Raw genomic sequence first — 23,665 nt, 5'->3', positions numbered from 1 at the left:
CAGTTCAAGAGACATCACCATTCACTCTCTCACGCACACATTCATCTTCCCTATGGATTGTGTCCTCAACCTGTTCATGGCACCACTCACCACCCGCATGTGTCAGGCATCCTGGCCTGGCAGGAGTCCTGCTTACACTCTCTCCATCTGTTTTCATGCAGGAGAAGCTGCAGACAACAAGAGGGAGAGGTCGCAGACCGGTGGAGGAATTCCTGACATCAAGGTCCTCACAGACTTTGAAAACAGAGCCATCCAGCTGGCCAGCGAAGATCTGGGCCATTCTTGTGCTGTGGTGAGATCGGTGGTGCTCAATCAAGTGAGGATCCAGCAGTACAGCATCCATCAGACATCCTTGCTGTGAGTGAGTTCTGCTGTTTAGTAGTCCCCTACCATGTACTAATTATCTCCCCTTGCTTTCACAGGCACATCTGAGAAACAGCTGAGGGGGTCCATGAGCCTGGTCCTTAACTCAAGCCCAAAAGCCACCTTGGAAGAAGTATTTGATGACCCTCATTGAAGACCTGTCACAGCGCTCACCCACAACCTCCATCAGTGCAGAGACACACACCTTGGTGGGACCTAGTTCTAGAGTAGCCTCGGACTGTAGCACATCGCACTGTCTGATCCATAGAAGGCGGCGGTAGGGACTTCCCAGGTTTCCGGCACTTGGAGGACTGCTGGAGGACAGAAATCTGCTGAACCCGAGTCAATTGAGGAGCCTCTGGACTCAGTCATACCTCAGTTGCTGGAGCTGCAAAGGAAAGCTCAGGAACATCAGGAAGGGATGTCTGCTGCACTCCTTAGATTGCAAGGCACGATGGAGGAGTCCATCTGCCTTCACTGAGGTGATAGCGCCACCATGCCACGGACTAAGGTCATCATTGGTAGCATGGCGGCTGCCATGGAGACCTTGGGCTGAACCCCATTGCTGACACCATAGTTGGCTTCCAACAGTGTCAACACGAGAGGGGTGCAGGGCAGCTTGATCTTACTCCAGCCACCACTTCTCCTCAAGGAGTCAGCCAGGGGCCCTTGGGCATCCATAGGGAGGAGGGTCAGCAGGTGCACATCCCGAGGCCATCCACCCAGGTGACTCTGGGAGTGTCCGGCCCATCCGAATCCCCTCTTCCTGTGACCCCCAGCAGCTCCAGCTCCACAGGCTGAGGAGGATGCCACTGCCACACAGCAGGACCCCGAAAGCAGGCCAGGGCCCTACAGGTCTCAGCCCTCCAGTGGACGCCTGCCAATCGTCATCACAGTTGGTAGCAGTCAGCAGGCTGCCTCCACCTCCGCTGTGGATGTCCGGGGGAGCACCAAGATGTAGCAGCAGGATTAGGAAGGTTAAGAAGATGTAGTTGCACAGCCTTGGCATCGGTGTTAATCACTTTAACATAATGTTCACTATTGTAAATAAACTCCCAAGAATGTCTCCCTACCTGTGGCTCCTTGTTCTGATGAACAGTGTTTGTGTCACTCAGATGTGAAACATTTCCGCACAAGATAAAGGCAGGTGTCTCAGTCCAGGGCATCTTCCCTGTGCTCTGTGCAACCTTCAGACCAAAGTGATGGTCCGGCCTCACACTCCCTGGAAACATTACTGATGCCTGCACCTCGATGGTCCTTGTCATCAGCCAGAATGTTGTGGGCAGGCATCTGTGCAGGAAAAAAATACGTATGTAATTGTGAATGAAATAAAATACACGTATAATTGTGAATGAAATAAAATACACGTATAATTGTGAATGAAATAAAATACATGTACAATTGTGAATGAAATAAAATACACCTATATTTGTGAGAGAAATAAACTTAAAATACATGTATAATGTAATTTACTGTAGACTGTCCCCAAACAGTCACGCATCCAGCACATAAATCAGTAAATCAAATTAGCCAGTGCTACCTTCCCAGACTAAGGGGTTCCGGAAGTCATATACGGTGGCAAAACCTAAGGAAAAAAACTATTGTGTGTGTGCATTGCCCAGGATAAATAACCAATTATCACTGTCTATTTGCTAAACCATTGACATTGTCCTGTCTATTTGCTAAACCATTAACATTGTCCTGTCTAATTGTTAAACCATTAACACTGATTGCTATCTTTTTGAAACCATTTGAAACTATTGTAATTGCTCAAGTTTCTGTCACGAACCTTTTGCTATATCTATGTGTGTAAAGAGGTGTTCTTTTTTTGCAAAAATATACTTTATTCATAAAATATCTTCAACCACATTCCAAACCATTTCAAAAACACCATTACAAGGGTTCAATCCGGTTGAACTTTTACAAACTGTATCACCAGGTGCATCAGTACAAACAATATTACAATCATTTACAGCCTTTCATTTTGAGCTGTACAGCCCGAGGGGGTTTAAACAGTTCCCAGCCCCTCGGTGCACTGTGGCAGAAAGGTCTTAGACAGCGACCCTTCCCCATTGCGCCTTTGCGGCAGCTGCCCCAAGCTTTAGTGCGTCCCTCAGCACGTAGTCCTGGACTTTGGATTGTGCCAGTCCGCAACACTCGGTCGGGGACAACTCTTTGTGCTGGAAGACCAACAAGTTTCGGGCAGACCAAAGAGCGTCTTTCACCGAGTTGATGATCCTCCAACTGCAGTTGATGTTTGTCTCGGTGTGTGTCCCTGGGAACAGCCCGTAGAGCACAGAGTCCTGTGTCACAGAACTGCTTGGGATGAACCTCGACAGCAACCACTGCATCTCTCTCCAGACCTTCTTTGCAAAGGCACAATCCACAAGGAGGTGAACAATGGTCTCTTCCCCACCACAGCCACCTCGAGGGAAACGTGCAGAGGGGGTGAGACTCCTGACGTGTAGGAAGGATCTGACGGGGAGGGCCTTTCTCACCACCAGCCAAGCCACGTCTTGGTGCTTGTTGGAAAGTTCTGGCGATGAGGCATTCTGCCAAGTGACTTTGACAGTCTGCTCGGGGAACCATCCCACAGGGTCCACCCTCTCCTTTTCCCTCAGTGCCTCTAAGACGTTACGTGCTGACCACTGCCTGATGGACTTGTGGTCAAAGGTGTTTCTCTGCATAAATTTTTCCACGAGGGACAGGTGGTACGGAGCGTTCTGCGGCAGCGTGGCCAGACCCATCCTTCGCAACACTGGGGACAGGTAGAACCTCAGCACATAGTGACACTTGGTGTTTGCGTACTGAGGGTCTACGCACCGCTTGATTCAGCCACACACAAAGGTGGCCATCAGTATGAGGGCGATGTTGGGCATGTTTTTTCCCCCTTTATCTAGAGGCTTGTACATCGCGTCCCTGCGGACATGATCCATTTTTGACCTCCAGATAAAGCGGAAGATGGCTCGAGTGATCGCCACCATGCAGGAGTGTGGAATGGGCCAGACCTGCGCCACGTACAGCAACAGCGAGAGTGCCTCACACCTGATGACCAGGTTCTTGCCCGCAATGGAGAGGGAGCGTCGCTCCCACATGCCCAGTTTCCTTTTCACCATAGACACTCGCTCCTTCCAGTTTCTAATGCATGCCCTGGTCCCTCCGAACCATATCCCCAGCACCTTCAGGCCGTCAGCCCTGACAGTGAAGGGGACAAAGGATCGGTCAGACCAGTTCCCAAAGAACATGGCCTCGCTATTCCCATGATTTACCTTGGCTCCCGAGGCCAGTTCGAACTGGTCGCAGATGTGGATCAGTCTGCGCACCGACAGCGGATCCGAGCAGAAGACGTCGACATCATCCATGTACAGGGAGGCTTTTACCTGAGTGCCTCCACTGCCTGGGATCGTCACTCCTCTTATGCCCGGATCCTTCCTGATGGACTCGGCAAAGGGTTCTATGCAACACACGAAAAGAACAGGCGAGAGAGGACAGCCCTGCCTGGCTCCAGATTTAATCGGAAAGCTATCTGTTTCCCACCCATTGATTGAGATTGCGCTACTGATGTTAGTGTAGAGCAGTTGGATCCAATTTCGAATTCCCTCCCCAAACCCCATTTTGGACAGCACATCCACCATGTAGGTGTGCGATATTCTGTCAAAGGCCTTCTCCTGATCCAAGCTGATGAGGCAGGTATCCACACCCCTGTCCTGTACATAGACAATCGTATCCCTGAGCAGCGCGAGGCTGTCAGAGATCTTCCTGCCTGGCACAGTGCAGGTCTGGTCAGGGTGAATCACCAATTCCAGAGCGAATTTGACCCGATTGGCGATGACCTTGGACAGAATCTTATAGTCCACATTCAGCAGTGAAATGGGTCGCCAATTTCTAATTTCCTCCCTTCCCCCCTTGTGCTTGTAGATGAGGGTGATAATGCCTTTCCTTATGGATTCTGACATACTGCCGGCCAGGAGCATACTCTCGTACACTTCTAGCAGGTCTGGACCGATCCAGTCCCACAGAGCCGAATACAACTCTGCCGGCAAGCCGTCGCTTCCGGGAGTTTTACTCTTCTCGAAGGACTCAAGGGCCTTAGTCAGTTCATCAGGAGTTAGCGGTTTGTCCAGGCTCTCCCGCATACTGTTGTCTTAAGACCTCCGTGATAGAGGACAGGAAGGACTGGGAGGCCATGCTGTCCGTGGGCTTCACGTCATACAATGCGGTATAAAAGGATTTGCTGATCCTCAAAATGTCGGACTGCGATGACTTTACTGAGCCGTCTTCTTCCTTCAGGCTGCTGATCACAGAGCTCTCTCTGTGTACCTTTTGGAAGAAGAAACGTGAGCACATCTCATCCTGCTCCACGGAGCGGACTCTGGAACGGAAGTTGATCTTGGAGGCCTCCGAGGCAAAGTCCGAGGCTTGCTGGCTCTTCACCTCTTGGAGTTCCTCCTTGACATAGATCCCCATCGACTGCAGCCGGAGCAGATTCTGCATGTTTTTCTGGGGTCGAGGCCTTTCCCTCTGTTCCTTTCTAGCTTTCTAGGTGCCTTTGAGGATGAAAAACCTCTTGATGTTTCCCTTGATCGCTTCCCACCAGTGTGTCAGGGACTCAAAGAGGGGTTTCACGGTTCTCCAACCTTTGTAATCCCTCTTGAGCTCCTCAATGTTCTCTGGGGTCAGCAGTTGCACATTTAGCTTCCATGCCCCCCTGCCCACCCTCAGGTCCTTCTCTAAGTGGCAGTCCGCCAGTAGGAGGCAGTGGTCAGAGAAAAACACCGGCTTGACGTCGGTGGATCTGACTGTGAATGCACAGGACACAAACAGGAAGTCTATCCTGGAACGAATGGACCCGCCTGGCCGCGACCAGGTGTATCTACGCTGCGCTCCGTCTGCAGGGTTGCTGAAGACGTCGTGCAGCTTAGCATCCTTAACTGTTTCCATCAGGGATCTGGACGTAACGTCCAATCTGATGTTGGCCCTGCTGGATTGTCCAGCCGCATCGATGATGCAGTTGAAGTCACCGCCCAGAATGACCGGCCTGGAGGTCGCCAGCAGCAGTGGGAGCTGCTGAAAAACCTCCAGCCGCTCGGCCCCTTGTGACGGGCCATACACGTTAATTAACCGGAGTGGAGCGTTCTTGTACATTACGTCTGCTACGAGGAGGCGCCCGCCCACCACCTCCTTAACCTCGGAGACGGTGAAGTTGCCTCCCCGCAGCAGAATACCCAGGCCGGAGGAACGAGAGTCGTTTCCGCCCGACCAGATCGATGGCTCATGGGACCACCATCGTGACCATTGCCTGTAGGAGCTGAGGTGCGGTATCGCACACTCCTGTAGAAACAACAGGTCAGCTTTGACCTTGGCAAGCTAGTCCAAGGTCGCAACACATCGCGTAGTAGATTTAATGCTACGCACATTTATGGATACAATCTTTAAACCCATTTTAAAGCATTTATTCTCCTACCAAACCCGTTGTCTCTGAGAGTCCCAGACCTTTAGTCTGCTCCTTCATACCCGTAGTGAGCTCAAATTCCTTCACTTTGGATGGGCTGAGGTAGTTCTCCTTGGCAGTGTTCTGCTCAGGTGGCATCTGGGGGTTCGCGTAGAGAGCGGGTTTTGAGATGACCTTTGCTGGAGAAGCTTCTCCAAAACTCACCCCCTCTGGGGCGTTGCTGTTCCCGGCTTCCCGGAGCTGGGGTGCGATGATTGCCTTACTGCTCCCAGATTCCAGGGGCTGTGGTGCACTGGCCTCCTCAGGTTGCAGGCAAAGTTGGGGTGCGCTGGTCTCCTTGTTGTCTCCAATGTTCTGGAGCTCGGGTGTCTCGTCCTCCAATGTCCTGGAGCTTTGCCGCTTCTTCTGTCGGTGCCGCCCTGGCACTTCTTCATCCGAAGAGCTGCTGCCTTTGTCATCCATGTCGGATGGGAGACGCCTCTTTCCGCTTGTCTGGGAAGTGGCTTTGCTCCTTCTTCGCTCCTTCTTCCTTTTGGCATTCTTCACCGTCTGCCACTCCCCCTGCAGCCTTGCGCTGCTCAGGGATACGATTGTCTATGTACAGGACAGGGGTGTGGATACCTGCCTCATCAGCTTGGATCAGGAGAAGGCCTTTGACAGAATATCGCACACGTACATGGTGGATGTGCTCTCCAAAATGGGGTTTGGGGAGGGAATTCGAAATTGGATCCAACTGCTCTACACTAGTAGCGCAATCTCAATCAATGGGTGGGAAACAGGTAGCTTTCCGATTAAATCTGGAGTCAGGCAGGGCTGTCCTCTCTCGCCTGTTCTTTTTGTGTGTTGCATAGAACCCTTTGCCGAGTCCATCAGGAAGGATCCAGGCATAAGAGGAGTGACGATCCCAGGCAGTGGAGGCACTCAGGTCAAAGCCTCCCTGTAGATGGATGATGTCGCCCTCTTCTGCTCGGATCCGCTGTCGGTGCTCAGACTGATCCACATCTGCGACCAGTTCGAACTGGCCTCGGGAGCCAAGGTAAATCATGGGAAGAGCGAGGCCATGTTCTTTGGAAACTGGTCTGACCGATCCTTTGTCCCCTTCACTATCAGGGCTGTCGGCCTGAAGGTGCTGGGGATATGGTTCAGAGGGGCCAGGGCATGCGTTAGAAACTGGAAGGAGTGTCTGTGGTGAAAAGGAAACTGGGCATGTGGGAGCGACGCTCCCTCTCCATTGCGGGCAAGAACCTGGTCATCAGGTGTGAGGCACTCTCGCTGTTGCTGTACGTGGCGCAGGTCTGGCCCATTCCACACTCCTCCGTGGTGGCGATCACTCGAGCCATCTTCCGCTTTATCTGGAGGTCAAAAATGGATCGTGTCCGCAGGGACGCGATGTACAAGCCTCTAGATAAAGGGGGAAAAAACGTGCCCAACATCGCCCTCATAATGATGGCCACCTTTGTGTGTGGCTGAATCAAGCGGTGCGTAGACCCTCAGTACGCAAACACCAAGTGTCACTACGTGCTGAGGTTCTACCTGTCCCCGGTGTTGCGAAGGATGGGTCTGGCCACGCTGCCGCGGAACGCTCCAAGTAGTTGGACCGTGCCGTACCACCTGTCCCTCGTGGAAAAATTTATGCAGAGAAACACCTTTGACCACAAGTCCATCAGGCAGTGGTCGGCACATAACGTCCTAGAGGCCCTGAGGGAAAAGAAGAGGGTGGATCGTGTGGGATAGTTCCCCGAGCAGACTGTCAAAGTCATTTGGCAGAATGCCTCATCGCCAGAACTTTCCAACAAGCACCAAGACGTGGCTTGGCTGGTGGTGAGAAAGGCCCTCCCTGTCAGATCCTCCCTACACGCCAGGAGTCTCACTCCCTCGGCACGTTGCCCTCGAGGTGGCTGTGGTGGGGAAGAGACCGTTGTTCACCTCCTTGTAGACTGTGCCTTTGCAAAGAAGGTCTGGAGAGAGATGCAGTGGTTTCTGTTGAGGTTCATCCTAAGCAGTTCCGTGACACAGGACTCTGTGCTCTACGGGCTGTTCCCAGGGACACACACCGAGACAAACATCAACTGCAGTTGGAGGTTCATCAACTCGTTGAAAGACGCTCTTTGGTCTGCCCGAAACTTGTTGGTCTTCCAGCGCAAAGTGTTGTCCCCGACCTAGTGTTGCAGACTGGCACATTCCAAAGCCCAGGACTACGTGCTGAGGGACGCACTAAAGCTTGGGGCAGCTGCCGCAAAGGCGCAATGGGGAAGGGTTGCTGTCTAAGACCTTTCTGCCACAGTGCACCGAGGGACTGGGAACTGTTTAAATCCCCTCGGGCTGTACAGCTCATAATGAATGTCTGCAAATGATTGTAATATTGTTTGTACTGATGCACCTGGTGATGCATGTTGTAAAAGTTGAACCTGATTGTACCTTTGTAATGGTGTTTTTGAAATGGTTTGGAATGTGGTTGAAGATATTTTATGAATAAAGTATATTTTTGCAAAAAAAAGGCTTTAATAAAGACTTCCTAGACAAACCTCCAGGTTCTGAGTGTTCACTCCGTTTTTCCGCGACAGATGGTGACGAAGGTGGGATCCAACTGAAGTCCAGTGGCCTCTTAAGTTGGAGAGGTAATTGAAAACCTGGACCGTCGGATCTTTGAAAAAGGACCCTCGCGGAGAAAGGGAGAGACTCTCCTAAATTGGTGAGAATACGAACTGCATCCTAGCTGAAAGGGGGAGTGCAGTTAAATAGTGTCCCAGCTATCTCTTAAGTTGGAGAGGTGGCCTCTTAAGTTGGAGAGGTGAAAGGGGGACGAACAAGCATCCTAGCTGAAAGGGGGAGTGCTTGAAAAAAGGCGGCTACCAACCGAAAAGATTTGAAAGACCCAAGGATTTGGAGGAATTGTTGAGGAACTCTTAAACACCGGTGAGCGCATAGGTAGGCAAAACACGCTGCGCTGTTTAATTGTGTTTCCTTTCCAGATAAAATGGGAAATCGCAACAGCAGAGCGGGCTCTGCCACTCCGCCCGCTTCACAAAGTACTAAGAACAAACCGAAACTGGCGAAACCGGAGCTTAAAACAGGAACTTTGAAGATGGGTAAGAAGACGGAAAAAAAAGTAGTAGTAGTATACCCAAGGGTTTGAGTCCCCTGGAGGTGAGAAGTAAGTAATTTCTGTTGAAGGGTCATGTTGGACTCGAAACGTCAACTCTTTTCTTCTCCACCGATGCTGCCAGACCTTCTGAGTTTTTCCAGGTAATTCTGTTTTTGTTTTGTAAGTAATTTCTGTGTTTTCTTTTGTGTCCATTACGGTCCTGAAAATGTCCAATATGTTTCTGATTGGGTTAAATGGACTCAAAGTAAAGGAGAGAGCTTCCCACCAGCTGGAACTTTTAATCGGGACAGATTTGAGCGCTTATAATATGTTTTAAGGGAGGTAGATAGTCCGCTACTGAATTTTCTGTAACTTAAAAATAAAGAATGAATTGATCTAAGTTACAAGAGCTGTTTGTGCTGAAGAGAGAGAGAGAGAGAGAGGCTACACCTAGGGGGTTAATGAGCAATTTGCAAGCAGCAGCAGAGAAAATGTGAGCTCTCGTCAGTTTGAAGGTCCCTATAGGTGGGGCCTTCAAGATCCCTTTATTCCCCCCACTGCTACTCGAAGCTTCGTTTAGAGTTAAGTTCAATATTATAGGAGTATCCATACATACCTTTATCTATGTGTTTGTTTGTGTGCAATGAAGCATTTGTATGTGAGCTTTAATGTGTTTTCTTCCCTGAATTGTCTTTTGTGTGTGTAGTTGAGCACTTTAGAGTCGAAAGCCCCATATTAGATTAAAGGAAAAGTTTATTCAAATACTCCAAAGTTTTGAGTATAAGGTTTGAGTTGAGATTTCTGGCAAAAATCGTAATTTGAAGGTAGTGTAAAGATAAAACAGGGCTTGCCTTTGTTTGAAATGAACCAACCTTTGTACCACCCCCCTTGCAGACTAGTAGGGAATAACCCTTATCATCAGCTTCCAAACTGATTGGGATTAATACATACGAGTTAGTATTCTAAAATTCTGAGAAAAAGAAATTACTTAAAATTCAGAAAGATTCTAGGAAAACGAAAAGACATAAACACAAGGTCTAGGTGGTTCCAATGGATAAAAAGGGGTTTCTTAAGAAGAGATGAATTAAATATTAAAGGAAATCTGCTTTCCAAAAGCACTGAAATTTGAATTGGGGACAATCTCGAGATGTAAAGTGCAGTGTAATTTAACAGGTTACTTTTGAATCACTAGGATGCTATTTAAGATAAATAACGTCGATAAACATACCGAAATTATAACTTGGATACAAATCATTACACATGAAAAAGAGGTTGTTTTAATTTTGTTAGTGTAAATTACAGTTTTTTCAAAGTTTAAAAATTTGAGGTTTGGTTCTTGATAAAGTTCTCAAAAGGGAATTTTCATTTTAAAAGGTCTGACAACAATTGGCACTAATTCAAATGCTGCAAACTTTTGTGTTTGTAACTCTGTTCCCAAAATATGAAGCTAAGCTCAAGACCTTGGCAAAGTTTGGCAGAAATCCAATTTTTGGCCGAGTTAATGAATCTGGGATAATTCTAAAAGAAAAGGGTCAGACACAATTTAGTGGGTTACTTTTAAGACAATAAAATATTTGAGAAGAAGAAAAGGAAGCAAAACATGTCAATACCTGATTTCTGTTTTAAAACTGTTATGAAAATACTTTATTGGATTGTAAAGTCTCTCCAGACAACCTGAACAAGATAAGATGGTAGCTGTTGCAAGTGTAAACTGGTATGAGGAAAGTGGGAGAATGAGTCAGGGAAAGAGGACATAATGTACAAACTGTTTTAAGGGAAATTAATTTGATAATCTGGCCATCAACTGAGGCATTGGAACTGCACAGGGGGAGATAAGCAAAGATCTAGAGACAGAGATCCCCATTGAAATGGAATAGTTAATATGGCCTAAAGAGTAAGCAAACATTTTAAACAATCCAAGACAATAGAGAAACTGAACTCAAGAGAACCTTAGGATGATCATGGTCAGGAAAGAAAACTTAGAGGTAAAACTATGAGGAATCTGTAGTTCAGGAATTGAAATGTAAGGAGAAATAATACTTAACAACAATTTACCACAAGATGGATACAGGTAAAGGGAAAGCTGGAAAAAGGCTAAATAGATGTATTACTGATTATATTAATGTGCCTGTGAGCTACAAAAAGTAAAACCATAGGATTAACACCTTGATGACAGGCAGAGTTAAGCGGTTCCCAGAGAGAACCATCACTGGAAGTGAAAATACTGAGCCATTGAAAGATAGGATAAGAAGGTGCACTGTAGAGTTGTTTAAGGAATTGAGGTCTGACATGAGACAGCAGCAGGAGGGAGTAAAGTGGAAGGAGTGGGGGTGCCTACCCAAATGGATTCAGATCAGGGAACTAATTTCACAGGGAGAGTCATTAAAGAAGTGTGTAATCTTATGGAGATTAAACAGAAATTCCATATTCCTTACCACCCCCAGAGTCCAGGGATGGTGGAAAGGATGAACTGAACTTTTAAAAAAAAAACATCAATCAAGAGACAGGGAACAGCCCAATATTCTAATGCACTGTGGGCTACCCCAAGCAGGACCGCCAGGTTCACCCCATTTGAAATGATAACAGGTAAGGGCCATGCTATTACCTGAAGGTATCATAGTAGGAGGTGTAGGGCCACTGAAAGGAAAAATACAGCACAATGTAAGGGAATTAAGTAGGCAATTACATAAGTTGAGAGAGGAAGTTAGAGACTGACAGATGATTAAGAATATGGAAGCAGGCAAATCCAAAGAGCAACAATGGACCATACGAGGTAATTATGACAGGTGATACATGTGCACTTGTAGATATGAGAACGGGAAGTAAATGGAGGCATTACACACAGTTAAAGATACATGACAATTGACCAAGCGGTAACCCAGGGAACGGGAGCCGATGTTAATTTCTCCACAGATCTACGATCCTGGTCGTGGGCCTATCAGTACTGGCAACAAGGTCGGGGATCATCACTGCTCATCCTGCACCGCAGGAGGAACTTTGGTACAGCATGGACAGTGCCGAATGCGACACGCAACGGGGAATGATAAATGTAACAGTAGGAGAACAAGTGCTTTCAAATTGTAGTAAGGGTTTGCTTCAGATCCAGCATGGGAGGTCCGCCACTACCCAGCCACCTCCCACCTCTACTTTCACAGTCTGAGTAGAGATAATTGAAGCCCCTCAAACCACACCGACTGATCCATCTTGTCCGACTATGCATCCAGGACCGGCGAATGGTTTGGTACTGGTTAATCAGAAGTTTTGTATGATAATGTACACCATGAGCTGGTACCCATAGTCTAGAATGTATCCGGTGTCGTCCTGCCCCAATGGTACTCAACCCATACCCAAACACTCTATACAGCTCTGACCCACCAGTTGATGACTGAAGCAGTTCAGTTCAATGGTGAGGTGCGATCAGGCTTGGGAGGGAACCGCGTTAAGCGCAGCCTGATAAATGATGCCACTATGATATTCAAATTAGGGACATCATTGGTTAATCCAAAGTCTGGCTACCGTGCTCGAAAGTCATGCGGGGACTATCAATAAATTAATTGAAATAGGGAAAAATATTTCAGACGAAGCGAGCAGAAATGCTGTATGCAACACCTATGGATCTTGGGCACTGGAACAAGCCCAAGAAAATTTAAGACAGACTAAAGAAGGGGTAGTCCCTTTATGGGTAACTAATGAGCATTTATTGAATCTCTCACGACACAGGAATCATGACTTGACCGGTTGCCAGCTCAGGGGTTTAACACGTGTATGTAGAATGAATGTTGAATGTATAGTGAATAGTAATATGCTAATACGCATTGTATTAGTAATACCTGTCATACGTATATCAATGACATAACCCAGGCAAGACGCCCACAGTGACTGCTGGTACGGGACCCCAGCCATGGGGCCCATTTGTACACCTACAAATGGACTTTATACAAATGCCTAAATGTATGGAATATAATTATGTTTTAGTTCTAGTATGTTTGTTCTCACGATGGGTGGAGACGTATACCACCCGACGAAATGATGCTGTTGTTGTTGTAAAATTGTTGTTCATTTTACTGCTAAAGTGATAAAGGAACTGTTGAAGGCCTTACAATGCAACCATCACCTTTCCTGCCCATACCACTCCCAGTCTACTGGGGCGGTGGAAAGACAAAATGGTATTCTGAAAAACAACCTAGCTAAATTATGTGAAGAAACCAGTTTGAAAGGGCCTGAAGCTCTACCGTTGGTGCTCATGACTATGCGCTCTCACCCTAACTGTCTCAAGAGCTTGCATATACAGGTAGTAGAAGCTCAGAAAAAGCCCACCGTTGAAGATTGCCATCAATACCAGCCCGGGGACCTAATGCTAGTAAAGACCTTCAGGAGAAAGAACTGTTTGGAACCTCGATGGGAAGGGCCTTTCCAAGTCCTGCTCACCACCCATATGGCCGTAAAGGTTGAAGGACACCTTTGTGGATCCACGCATTGCACGTCAAGCGGACGCTGACCTCGGACGGAAGTGCTTGTGCAAGAACTTTAACTGAGCCGTCGGAATGCTGACTCTGATTTGGAACCTGTCCTGCGTGGTCCTTGCGGGGGCATGGAATACCAATTCTGCGGTTCAACGAATGCAGGCCGTAGCCTCGCAAGTTAATCGGACTAAATGTTGGATTTGTACTCATTTTCCTCTATGCAAGACAGCAGCTGAATTGCATGAGAAGGTGGAAAGGACCCTACCTTGTGCTGCTAACAACTCGAACGGCCCTGAAGATTAAAGGGAAAGAAGATTGGGTCCACGCCACTTGTTGTAAAAAACATTGTCTGGCAGTCTGATAACCGTCATTATCAGTGAACTAATTTGCATTATGTATCGGATACTGCCTTTTGCTATATTCTGTCTTTTTGCTATACTTTGAGGGGGGGTACCCAAAGGATTCCCAACACTTCTTGTCTCTATGCCGCACCTATGCTAGAGAGGTAGGACAGGGTGCCTTTTGGATATGCGCCCAGACTCCCCAACATGGGGGAGAGACGGGTAATTGGCGTGCTGTTCCTCTAAATGACACTGAGTATGCTGACGTTCGAACTTTTGATATTGTAACACTGCAGCACAATATGTTTAGGGGTTGGTTCCGTCGCTCTCCACCTGCCAATGGGTGGAACTATACAGAACATGGGATTAGAATTAGATCCCCACTAGAGCTGGTAAACGCCAACTGTTAGCGTTCCAGCCTTACACTGATCACTTATGATCTGGGACGAAGCTCCTGTCATACTACAGTATCATACATCTTTGACCTATCTGTCCGAAAGCCCGCCGGTGCTGAACATCCACCAGACCCTCTTAATGGTACATATTGGGTTTGTGGAGATAAAGCTTACCCCTGGTTGCCTGGGATGCCTCAGCTATCCCTTTTCTCTAATATGCCTGTAGGAAATTCGGAAAAGAACAAAACCACTCTCACCTGGAGTGGCTGTTGCTACCTAGCATACTTAAATCCTTAACTTCGCCATATAGGTAAATCAGATATGCACCCACATCGGCGCCTACATCGCCGTGGCATCTCGGAATCGGAACGATTCTGGATGATTGCTTTGCCCCCTTATGGATCGGCTCGTAATTCACGTGAAATTATCAACCTGGCAGCTGCGCTTGAAAAAGTCGCTAATTCAACGGCTGATGCTCTGATTAAAACACAGAAGCAGATCTCAGCCAGCACCACTGAAATGATAGCATTACGCCTAACCGTATTACAAAACAGGATGGCCCTTGACTTCCTTCTAGCTAAAAAAGGTGGCACTTGTGCTATGATAGGCTCAGAGTGCTGCACTTATGTCCCCGATGTCTCTGAAAATATCACTGACTTGGGAAAGCATGTCATGGACAAGGTACAAGAAATAAAGAAAGCTGGGGAAAGTTCGAGCGATTTTTATAAAAAAGATTCTCAGTGGTCTACAATACTAGGTTGGTTTTCCGGTTGGGGAAGTTGGTTGCTATACTTTTTAATTGGGATAGTCGTAACATGTATCATAGGGTGCTGTGCGTGTGTTACTTTACGGATTTGCTGCTCCCAGATTATCAATAGTGTCTCCACTGGATTAGGGGGTGCCCCAATCATTCCCCAAGTGATGCGCACTGGCCCCAGCGAAGCCCACTGGTGGGGAGAGAAAGTTTACCCCGCCAGGGACCGGCCTTTTCCTCATTGTTATGAACCCCCGTATGATGATGAAGATATTATTCCTCACTGGTGTCAATCTAAAAGAAAAGATTAACAAGGAGGGGCGGTGGAGGAATAAAATGCGTGTGTAATTGGGAATGAAATAAAATACACGTATAATTGTGAATGAAATAAATACACGTATAATTGTGAATGAAATAAAATACACGTACAATTGTGAATGAAATAAAATACACCTATATTTGTGAGAGAAATAAACTTAAAATACATGTATAATGTAATTTACTGTAGACTGTCCCCAAACAGTCACGCATCCAGCACATAAATTAGTAAATCAAATTAGCCAGTGCTACCTTCCCAAACTACTGGGCTCCGGATGTCATATACGGTGGCAAAACCTAAGAGAAAAAACTATTGTGTGTGTGCATTGCCCAGGATATGTAACCAATTATCACTGTCTATTTGCTAAACCATTGACATTGTCCTGTCTATTTGCTAAACCATTAACATTGTCCTGTCTAATTGTTAAACCATTAACACTGATTGCTATCTTTTTGAAACCATTTGAAACTATTGTAATTGCCCAAGTTTCTGTCACGAACCTTTTGCTATATCTATGTGTGTAAAGAGGTGTTAGGCAGAGACTGGTTTGCTCCGTTGTATGCGACTAGGCTCTCCGTGATATCACGACTTTAATAAAGACTTCCTAGACAAACCTCCAGGTTCTGAGTGTTTACTTCGTTTTTCCGCGACAGCATCACAGAGTTCCCTCATTCTCCCCGTATGCTCTCAGCACCTTTTAAGGTGGGGCTGGCCCCCATCTCTTCAGTGTCTGTGACCAGTGACACTGTGCTCCTGAAGGGCTCAGGTGCTGAAGACAGACAAAGGATCAGGTGCATTTAAAGTTTCACGGCTGCATCTCCATCATATAACCCTGATCACAGCACGCAAGCTGGAGCTGCAGCTGAACGGTCTCAACTGCAGAAGAACGCTCACCTTTGACAAGCTTTTCCAAAAAAGTGGCCACTTCCCTCCCCACACTCCCGGCATCACTCCGGCAACAGCTTGAGTATTTCAGATAAAAACAAAAAGCTAAAAGCTACTGCAGATGCTGGAAATCCAAAACAAAACAAAAACAGAATTACCTGGAAAAACTCAGCAAGTCTGGCAGCATCGGCGGAGAAGAAATCAGTTAACGTTTCGAGCCTTCATGGCCCTTCGCAGTTCTCTGCGAAGGGCCATGAAGGCTCGAAACGTTAACTGATTTCTTCTCCGCCGATGCTGCCAGACTTGCTGAGTTTTTCCAGGTAATTCTGTTTTTGTTTTGCTTGAGTATTTCCTTCAGTCTGTCTGTGCTGCCTTGTACACCCCCCAGCATGTATTTGAATATTTCCTTCAGTCTGTGCTGCATTGCCCCCCATGCACCCGCCCCACCCCCCGGTCTGACCCACACTGGAGCCCTTTTATTTATTTGTTCCCCAGTATAATTTTCCCTGTTTCTGACTGTAAGGGACCTACATTTGTCTTTGCTAACCTTTATCTCTTCACATATTTATAGAAGCTTTTACAGTTAATTTTTATGTTCCCTGCTCATACTCCATTTTCCCCTTCTTGATCAGTCTTTTCATCCACTTTTGCTGAATTCTAAACTGCTCTCATTCCTCAGACTTGCTGCTTTTTCTGGCAATTTTATATGCCTGCACTGCTGCAATGTTAGAGGTGTTATCTTTTGGATGGGAGGTTAAATTGAGGCCCCATCTGCTCTCTCAGGTGGACGTTAAAAATACCATGGCATTAACAGCAGGGGAGTTTTCCCCAGTGTCCTGGCCAATATTTATCCTTCAATCAACATCACAAAAACAAATTATCTGCCCATTATCACATTGTTGCTTCTGGGAGCTTGTTGTGCACAAATTGGCTGCCAATTTTTCTACATAACAACAGTGACTACATTTCAAAAATGCATTTCATTGGCTGTAGAGCGCTTTGGGACGTCTGGTGGGTGTGAAAAGATGCTATAGAAATACAAGTCTTTAATTTTCTTTATTCACCCTCATATGCTTCTCTAGCTTCCCCTTAAATGCATCTATGCTATTTACCTCAACTACTCCTTGTAGTAGCGAGTTTGCATTCTCACCATTCTCTGGGTAAAGAAGTTTCTCCTGAACTCCCGAATGAATTTATTAGTGATTCTATTAGTGTCTTCTATTTATGGCCTCTAGTTTTTGTCTCCCTGACAAGTGGAAACATTTTCTCTACATCTACCCTATTGAACCCTTTCATAATTTTAAAGACCCCTGCCAAGTCACCTCAAAGTCTCCTCTTTTCTAGAGAAAATAGTCCCAGTCTGATTAATCTTTCCTGATAGTTTTAACCTCTCAGTTCTGGCATCAATCTGGTAAATCTCATTTGCACCTTCTTCTGTGCTTCCGTGTCGTCAAACTGAAGTTCAACATGATTTCTCTGTCTTTCAATTCTATCACTCTAGAGCTTATATCAAATAAAAGTGTTGGTTTGTTCAGAAATTGATGAGGGCCATCACGTGTAGTATAATGGTATCTGGCACAGCAAGGGTTAATGTGGGACTGGGAAACAGTACTGCCCATAGTGTGATGTAAAGAGACACATGACCTGAGACTAGGGTCAGTTGTGGATTGGACAGAGATCTATGTAGAAGCAAGCATGGAGTTAGCTCATAGCTTGGGCTATAGCCTGTATATATGTACATAGTTATGTGTATCAATAAACACTTAACGTTCAACCAAACAAGACTCAGAAGCTCTTCGTGAGACCCACCGAACCTACAACATTATACTGATCGTATGGTGACCACATGCTTCAACAGGGTATTTTATTTCATGTTAAACCCACAGAGGTTTGACTTCCAGGTTTCTTTCGCAGAGTGCAAAGAGCTGGTCTTTAAGCAGGACTTGGGTGGAGCACAGAGCTGACCATCTGGCAACAACTTTGCTCTTGCAATGAGCCAGCACGGACACAATGGGCCAAATGCCCTCCTTCTGTGCTATAACCATTCTATGATTCTACATCGCACACCTTGTAAAAGCTGCCGAAGGATAACCAGGTTGGGCTCTGTGTCCCACATGTGGTCCTTTCCACAAGATTCTCCACTCTTCTCAGGCGCTGAATAGAAAATCTGCTCCAAAGAGTTCAAAACTGGTACCTCTTTCCCTCCTCCTCCAATCGAGAGACTTTTAGATCCCAACTCCAGCATCACGTGACAACCAGTCATGCAATACTCCCTTCCTCTATATCTGGTGCTGCCTGCTTTGTGGGATTCTCCTCAACTTAAGATAGAAGTTAGATGTTCATAATGAAACAGAGATTGTTCAGAAAAAAATAGGAATATATTAAATGAAATCATCCCCAAAACGTTGTAATAGTCCTGCTCTTCAGAAACTAAAAGGTGCCAAAGAATAAACAGAAACAGGGTTTGATTTTTTGTTTCGTTTATTGTATTTTGAGAAAATATGTCATTACCTTACTACAGGAGACAGAATTGACCTGTCACTGAACAAAATAAATTAAACAAAACTAAAATCTTACCTCAAGCAAGTCATTTAATGCAAAATGACACAGTTCCACATAATAAATTACTTGTGAAAACAATTTATTAAAATTATTCAAATAGGATATGAATTGACATTAAGCATAATTAAAGTTGATCTTAAAAGACCCTTAGCATCTGTCAGGAGTCTCCTATACACTTGGAATTCATCTTTAGTTTTTATATTTAATACAAGATCAGGCAAGAAAGGCACCATATACATATCAAATAAGAAAAGGAATCCATGGCTGTAAAACCTATATATTCTTTTTATATTCTACAGTTCGTCAAATTTACAGACTGAGTTTTGATGAATGAAATTGTAGACTCATTCATAGCAATTTTTAAACTTGGAGCAATTATTTACAAATGTTTGCTTATATCAAATAAGTTAATGTTTTAAAAGAAGGATGTTGAGAAAATTAATATTTCACTACTGTCTTCACAATGGGGGGTTACATTATGGAAAACAATGGTATATGCTGAGATCATATGCAGTTATATCAGTTCTATAATAGAGATGTAAAAACAATAGCACAGTGATGATGGGGGACTTCAATTATCCTACTATAGACTGGAGAGCAAATGTAAAGGGCAAGGGCAGAAGGAGTTCCTGAAATTTGTACAAGAGAACTTGACTGATCAATGTGTTTCCAGCCTAACAAGGAATGAAGCAGTGCTGGATCTGGCTCTTAGCAACAAAATGGGGCAAGTAGAGTATTTTCAGTGGGGGGAGCATTTGGGAACTTGTGATCACAATATCATTATGTTTACAATGGTTATGGAAAAGGACAGGGAACAATCAAATGCAAAAATATTCAGAGGTGGACTAGTTTCAGTGAGTTTAAAGAAAATTGGAATCAAAAATTGGCAGCTAAAACAGTAAACGATCAACAGGAGACCTTCAAACAGAAGAAGTTTCGGGACTTCCACAAAGGGGAAAGGAAGTCGTCCAAAACTAGAGCTCCCTGGATAACTGAAGAAATTGGGATTAAAATGAAACAGGAGCCAGAAGCTTATATAAATGTCAGATTCATAATAAAATAGAGAAGCAAGCTGAATACAGAAAATACAGGTGAAATCTAAAATAGAGAATAGAGGGACAAACAGAAAGTATGAGAATAAATTAGTGGCCAACAAAAAAAGGATAGAAAAGTCAATATAAATACATATATAGTAAAAGGGCAGTCAACAGAAGGGTGGGGCCAATTAGGGACTATAAAGGAAATATCCTTAACATACGAATTTGGAGCAGGAGTAGGTCATTCTGCATTGCAGAGGCAGAGGGCAGTCTTCATTGGAGAAGAGGATGCTCTTAATGTCACATTAAAGGAGGTAGCAGAGAAATTGGATAGAATAAAAATAGATAAGGAAAAGGTACTTAATAGGGTTCAATGTAGAAAAGTGACCCAATCTGGCTCCTAGGTAATTGAAGGAAGTAAAGGTAGAAATTGTGGAAGCTCTGGGTACAGTCTTCCAATCCTTCTTGGATATGGGGTTGGTTACCAGAGGATTAGACGATTGCAGTGTTACACCCCTGTTCAAAAATAGAAGAGGGATCAACTTGGCAACTACCGGCCAGTCAGGGAAGCATCAGTGCTGAGGAGATTTCTTGAGTCTATAATCCTGGATAAAATTAATTGTCCCTTGGAAAAGCATGGGTTCATAAATGAAAGTCAGCATGGATTTATTAAAGGCAAATCATGACTGAAAACATGATTGTGTTATTTGATGACATAACAGAGACAGCTGATGAGAGTATTGTGGTTGATGTGTATAGCAAAATTCAAAAGGCATTTGATAAAGTGCCATATAATAGATTTGTTAGCAAAATTAAATCCCATGGATTGAGGGGGCAGTAGCAGCATGGATAAGAAATTGGCTAAGGGACAGAAATTAGAGAGTAGTGTGAAAGTTTGGTTTTTAGACTGAAGGGAAGTATACAATGGTCTGCTCCCGGATCAGTATTAGGACCACTGCTCTTTTTATATATATTAATGACCTGGTCTTGGCTATACAGAGCATGATTTCAAAATTTGCAGAACACAAAACTCAGAAATGTGATAAAAATTGATAGGGATAGTAACAGATCTCAGGGGAACATAAACAGACTGGAGCAACGGGCAGACACAAGGAAGATGAAATTAGTTGCAGAGAAGTGTGAAATGATGCATTTTGGTGGAGAGAAGAGGAGGGGTATCATAAACTAAATGGTATAATTTTAAAGGGGCTGCAAATACAAAGAGACCTGGGGGTTCATGTACACAAGTCTTTGCAGGGCAGGACAAGTTGATACTCCTCCTTCAGGTACCATGCCCTAAGAGGGTGCTGACGACCATGGACCATTGGATTGGTCCATGATTATGTTTGGCAAAGTACTGCAGTGGTTTGCTTTTGCCTTCTGCATATGGCTGACCAGGAAACTCTCCTACTCTTACCGTCCGTTATCAGGTGTTTCAGAAGGATTTACAGGCTAATAAACAACACGTTCGGCCACATTATGAACGTACCTTCCATGGCCATCAAGTCCTGAAGTGGGAGCTTCTGGCTCAGAGGTAGGGCGCTACCCACTGTGCTACAAGATCTCCTGACAAGTTGATAGGCTATTAAGAAAAATTATATGGGATCCTGGGCTTTATAAAGAAAGGCTTAGGGTATAAATACAAAGAAATTAAGCTAAACTACTGTAAACAGTGCTTAGGCATCAGATGGAGTATTGTGTCCAATTCTGAGCACCATACTTTAGGAAGGATGTCAATCAGAGGGTGCAGAAAAGGTTTGCTAGAATGGTACCAGGGAAGAGGGACTTTAGTTATGTGAGAGACTGGGGTTGTTCTCCTTAGAACAGAGAAGGTTAAGGGGAGATTGAATAGAGGTTGTCAAAATTATGAAGGGTTTTGATAGAGTAGATAGTGAGAAACTGTTTCCACTGGCAGGAGGGTCAATAACCAGAAGACACAGGTTTAGGATAATTGGCAAAATAAAGTCGAGATGAGGTGACATTTTTTTATGCAATGAGTTATGATGAACTGGAATGCACTGACTGAAAGGGTGATGCAAGGAGATTCAACAGTATCTTTCTTAAGGGAGTTGGATAAATACTTGAAGGGAAATCATTTACAGGGCTAAGAAAAGTAGGGAGAGTGGGACTAATTGGATAGCTCTCGCAAAGGCATGAAGGGCCAAGTGGCCTCCTTGCGTACTGTAAAATTCTATGTTTCTACAATGTGATCAATTGTGCAGAAAATTGTGCTTCAAGGCAGCATCTGGATCCACCAGCTAGACTGCTGTTCAACATGGTATCATACAACTAATCAGTACAAATATCAGTATCTCATAGATTAACAAAATGATATACAAAGCATTCTACAGTAAGTGTTCATTGTTTCAATGATGCATCAAAATTTCATTTTATTGGAAAACAGCTCATCAAAAATTGTATCTTTGCCAAAGGAGCAGATTACTCAATTCACTTTGCACCCTGCAGCACATTCAGACTTCCAGTTCCGGTTACTCTATTACCACAGATTGTTCTCACACTTTTCTCACCAAAGGAAAGGTTTCTCAGAACAACCCTGAAACTAGAATGCAGCTTTTAAAAAAATCAGTTATCAGCAGTTCACCAAAATATACAGAAATAAACTTTCAAAATGGGGGTGAATATTCTATAAACAATTTTGAAAGGAGATGAATGTGTTTGCCTTGTAACAGACACACTGATCTTTGTACCTCACAGGTAGCTGAAGAATATTTCTGATGTAAACAGGAACCATCACCTGGATAAAACAATAGGGTTTTATAATTGGCACAGTGGCCTGGAGATGCAACTTTACTGCACGCGTGCTGTAAATAACAGTAGTTTTAATTTGTTCAGACTCCTGAATACATGTACTCTGGTATATCCTCAAATAATTTCTGTGCACATTTCTTACAAGAATAATTCCTGCTATATCAGCAGAATCAAGCTGTTTTACTCATAACATTTTAAACTGAGATCATTTCTAATTTATCATGCACTTTTCATGCAACTAGATCATAATTGCTCCTACGAGTGCCTTTCTGATTTGAAAGTTTCATGGTTTGTCTCATCCTTAAGAGACAGTCCATTACTGATGCATTTCAGGAACTGAAGCAATATTTGAAAGGAAAGCTTCTTACGTTGTCATTTTAGTCGAACGTGAGACAGGCTGATGGGGCCTGATGGCTCCTCAGTTCGCCCAATGTGCTGAGGGGTTCTGGCTACACCAGCCCCCAGTGCGACGGTGGCTTCGAGCATCTCTGTGCCAATCTCCTGATCTCTTATCAAAAGTTGCGAGTCTGTCAAGTCAGGGCAGTGCTCTTTACTCATCTTGTGGTCGCTGCCAGTGAATGGCACCCTCAGTTTGTGTGTGGATTGGATCAGATTTTGCACAGACGGTGAGTGTTCTAAGGGTTTTTCCGTCGGTGAGCAAACATTGGTCAAGGATTCATTTTCCGCACTCTGGCTTCTCCTCCATGGTGTCTCCTGGATGAGGTTAGCTTCTGCCACTTGAACAGCAATAGGGCAGGAGGTGGCATCAGAACCAATCCCCTCTGCGGTGACAGGAATAATCTGGAGAGGCCTTGCCCTGCAGATGTCCTGAAAGGATGACAGCTGTCGCGTTGGCACGGCCATCTTGGTAGACTGAACCATTTGATTTACTGCGGACATTGTGGGTCCATCACTGTCACCACTTGGAGTAACCTGAGCATGCATGACTGGGCTGATGGTGTAACAAGAGGGAGCATTTGAATCATTTGGTGATAGCATCTGCTGTAATCCCCTAGTACTTGTAGATCTTGACATGCAGCCACTGAACTGTGCTGAGCCAGGCCCATCTACAGGACTTTGGTAATCAGATGTCTGATCAAACTCAAACACAGGCATCTGCAGTGAGGCGAGCGTCAGTGCTGAGACAGAGCCTTTTTGCAGACACTGTCTGTAGATTTCCAGAAGGCAGTCGAGCTTCGATTCAATGGACTGTACCTGTGAAAATAAATGTCACTGTCTC

The 23,665-nt window shown here is 45.1% G+C and overlaps 1 protein-coding gene across 1 annotated transcript in view; it reads right to left on the bottom strand.

Moving 5' to 3' along the window:
* Nucleotides 1-22,683: 22,683 nt before the first annotated feature.
* The window catches only part of LOC144680694 (potassium voltage-gated channel subfamily KQT member 5-like), a 108,484-nt gene continuing 107,502 nt past the window's right edge, over nucleotides 22,684-23,665 (bottom strand). The window contains exon 11 of the mRNA XM_078541942.1: nucleotides 22,684-23,640. Coding sequence (XP_078398068.1) covers nucleotides 22,798-23,640 — 843 coding nt within the window. The 3' untranslated portion in view covers nucleotides 22,684-22,797. The remainder of the gene's footprint in view (nucleotides 23,641-23,665) is intronic.

This window comes from Cetorhinus maximus, chromosome 5 (assembly GCF_964194155.1).
Source record: "Cetorhinus maximus chromosome 5, sCetMax3.hap1.1, whole genome shotgun sequence".
In the NCBI taxonomy this organism is placed as follows: Eukaryota; Metazoa; Chordata; class Chondrichthyes; order Lamniformes; family Cetorhinidae; genus Cetorhinus; species Cetorhinus maximus.
Note: the sequence above shows the minus strand (reverse complement) of the source record. Positions and strands in the feature narration are given on the sequence as shown.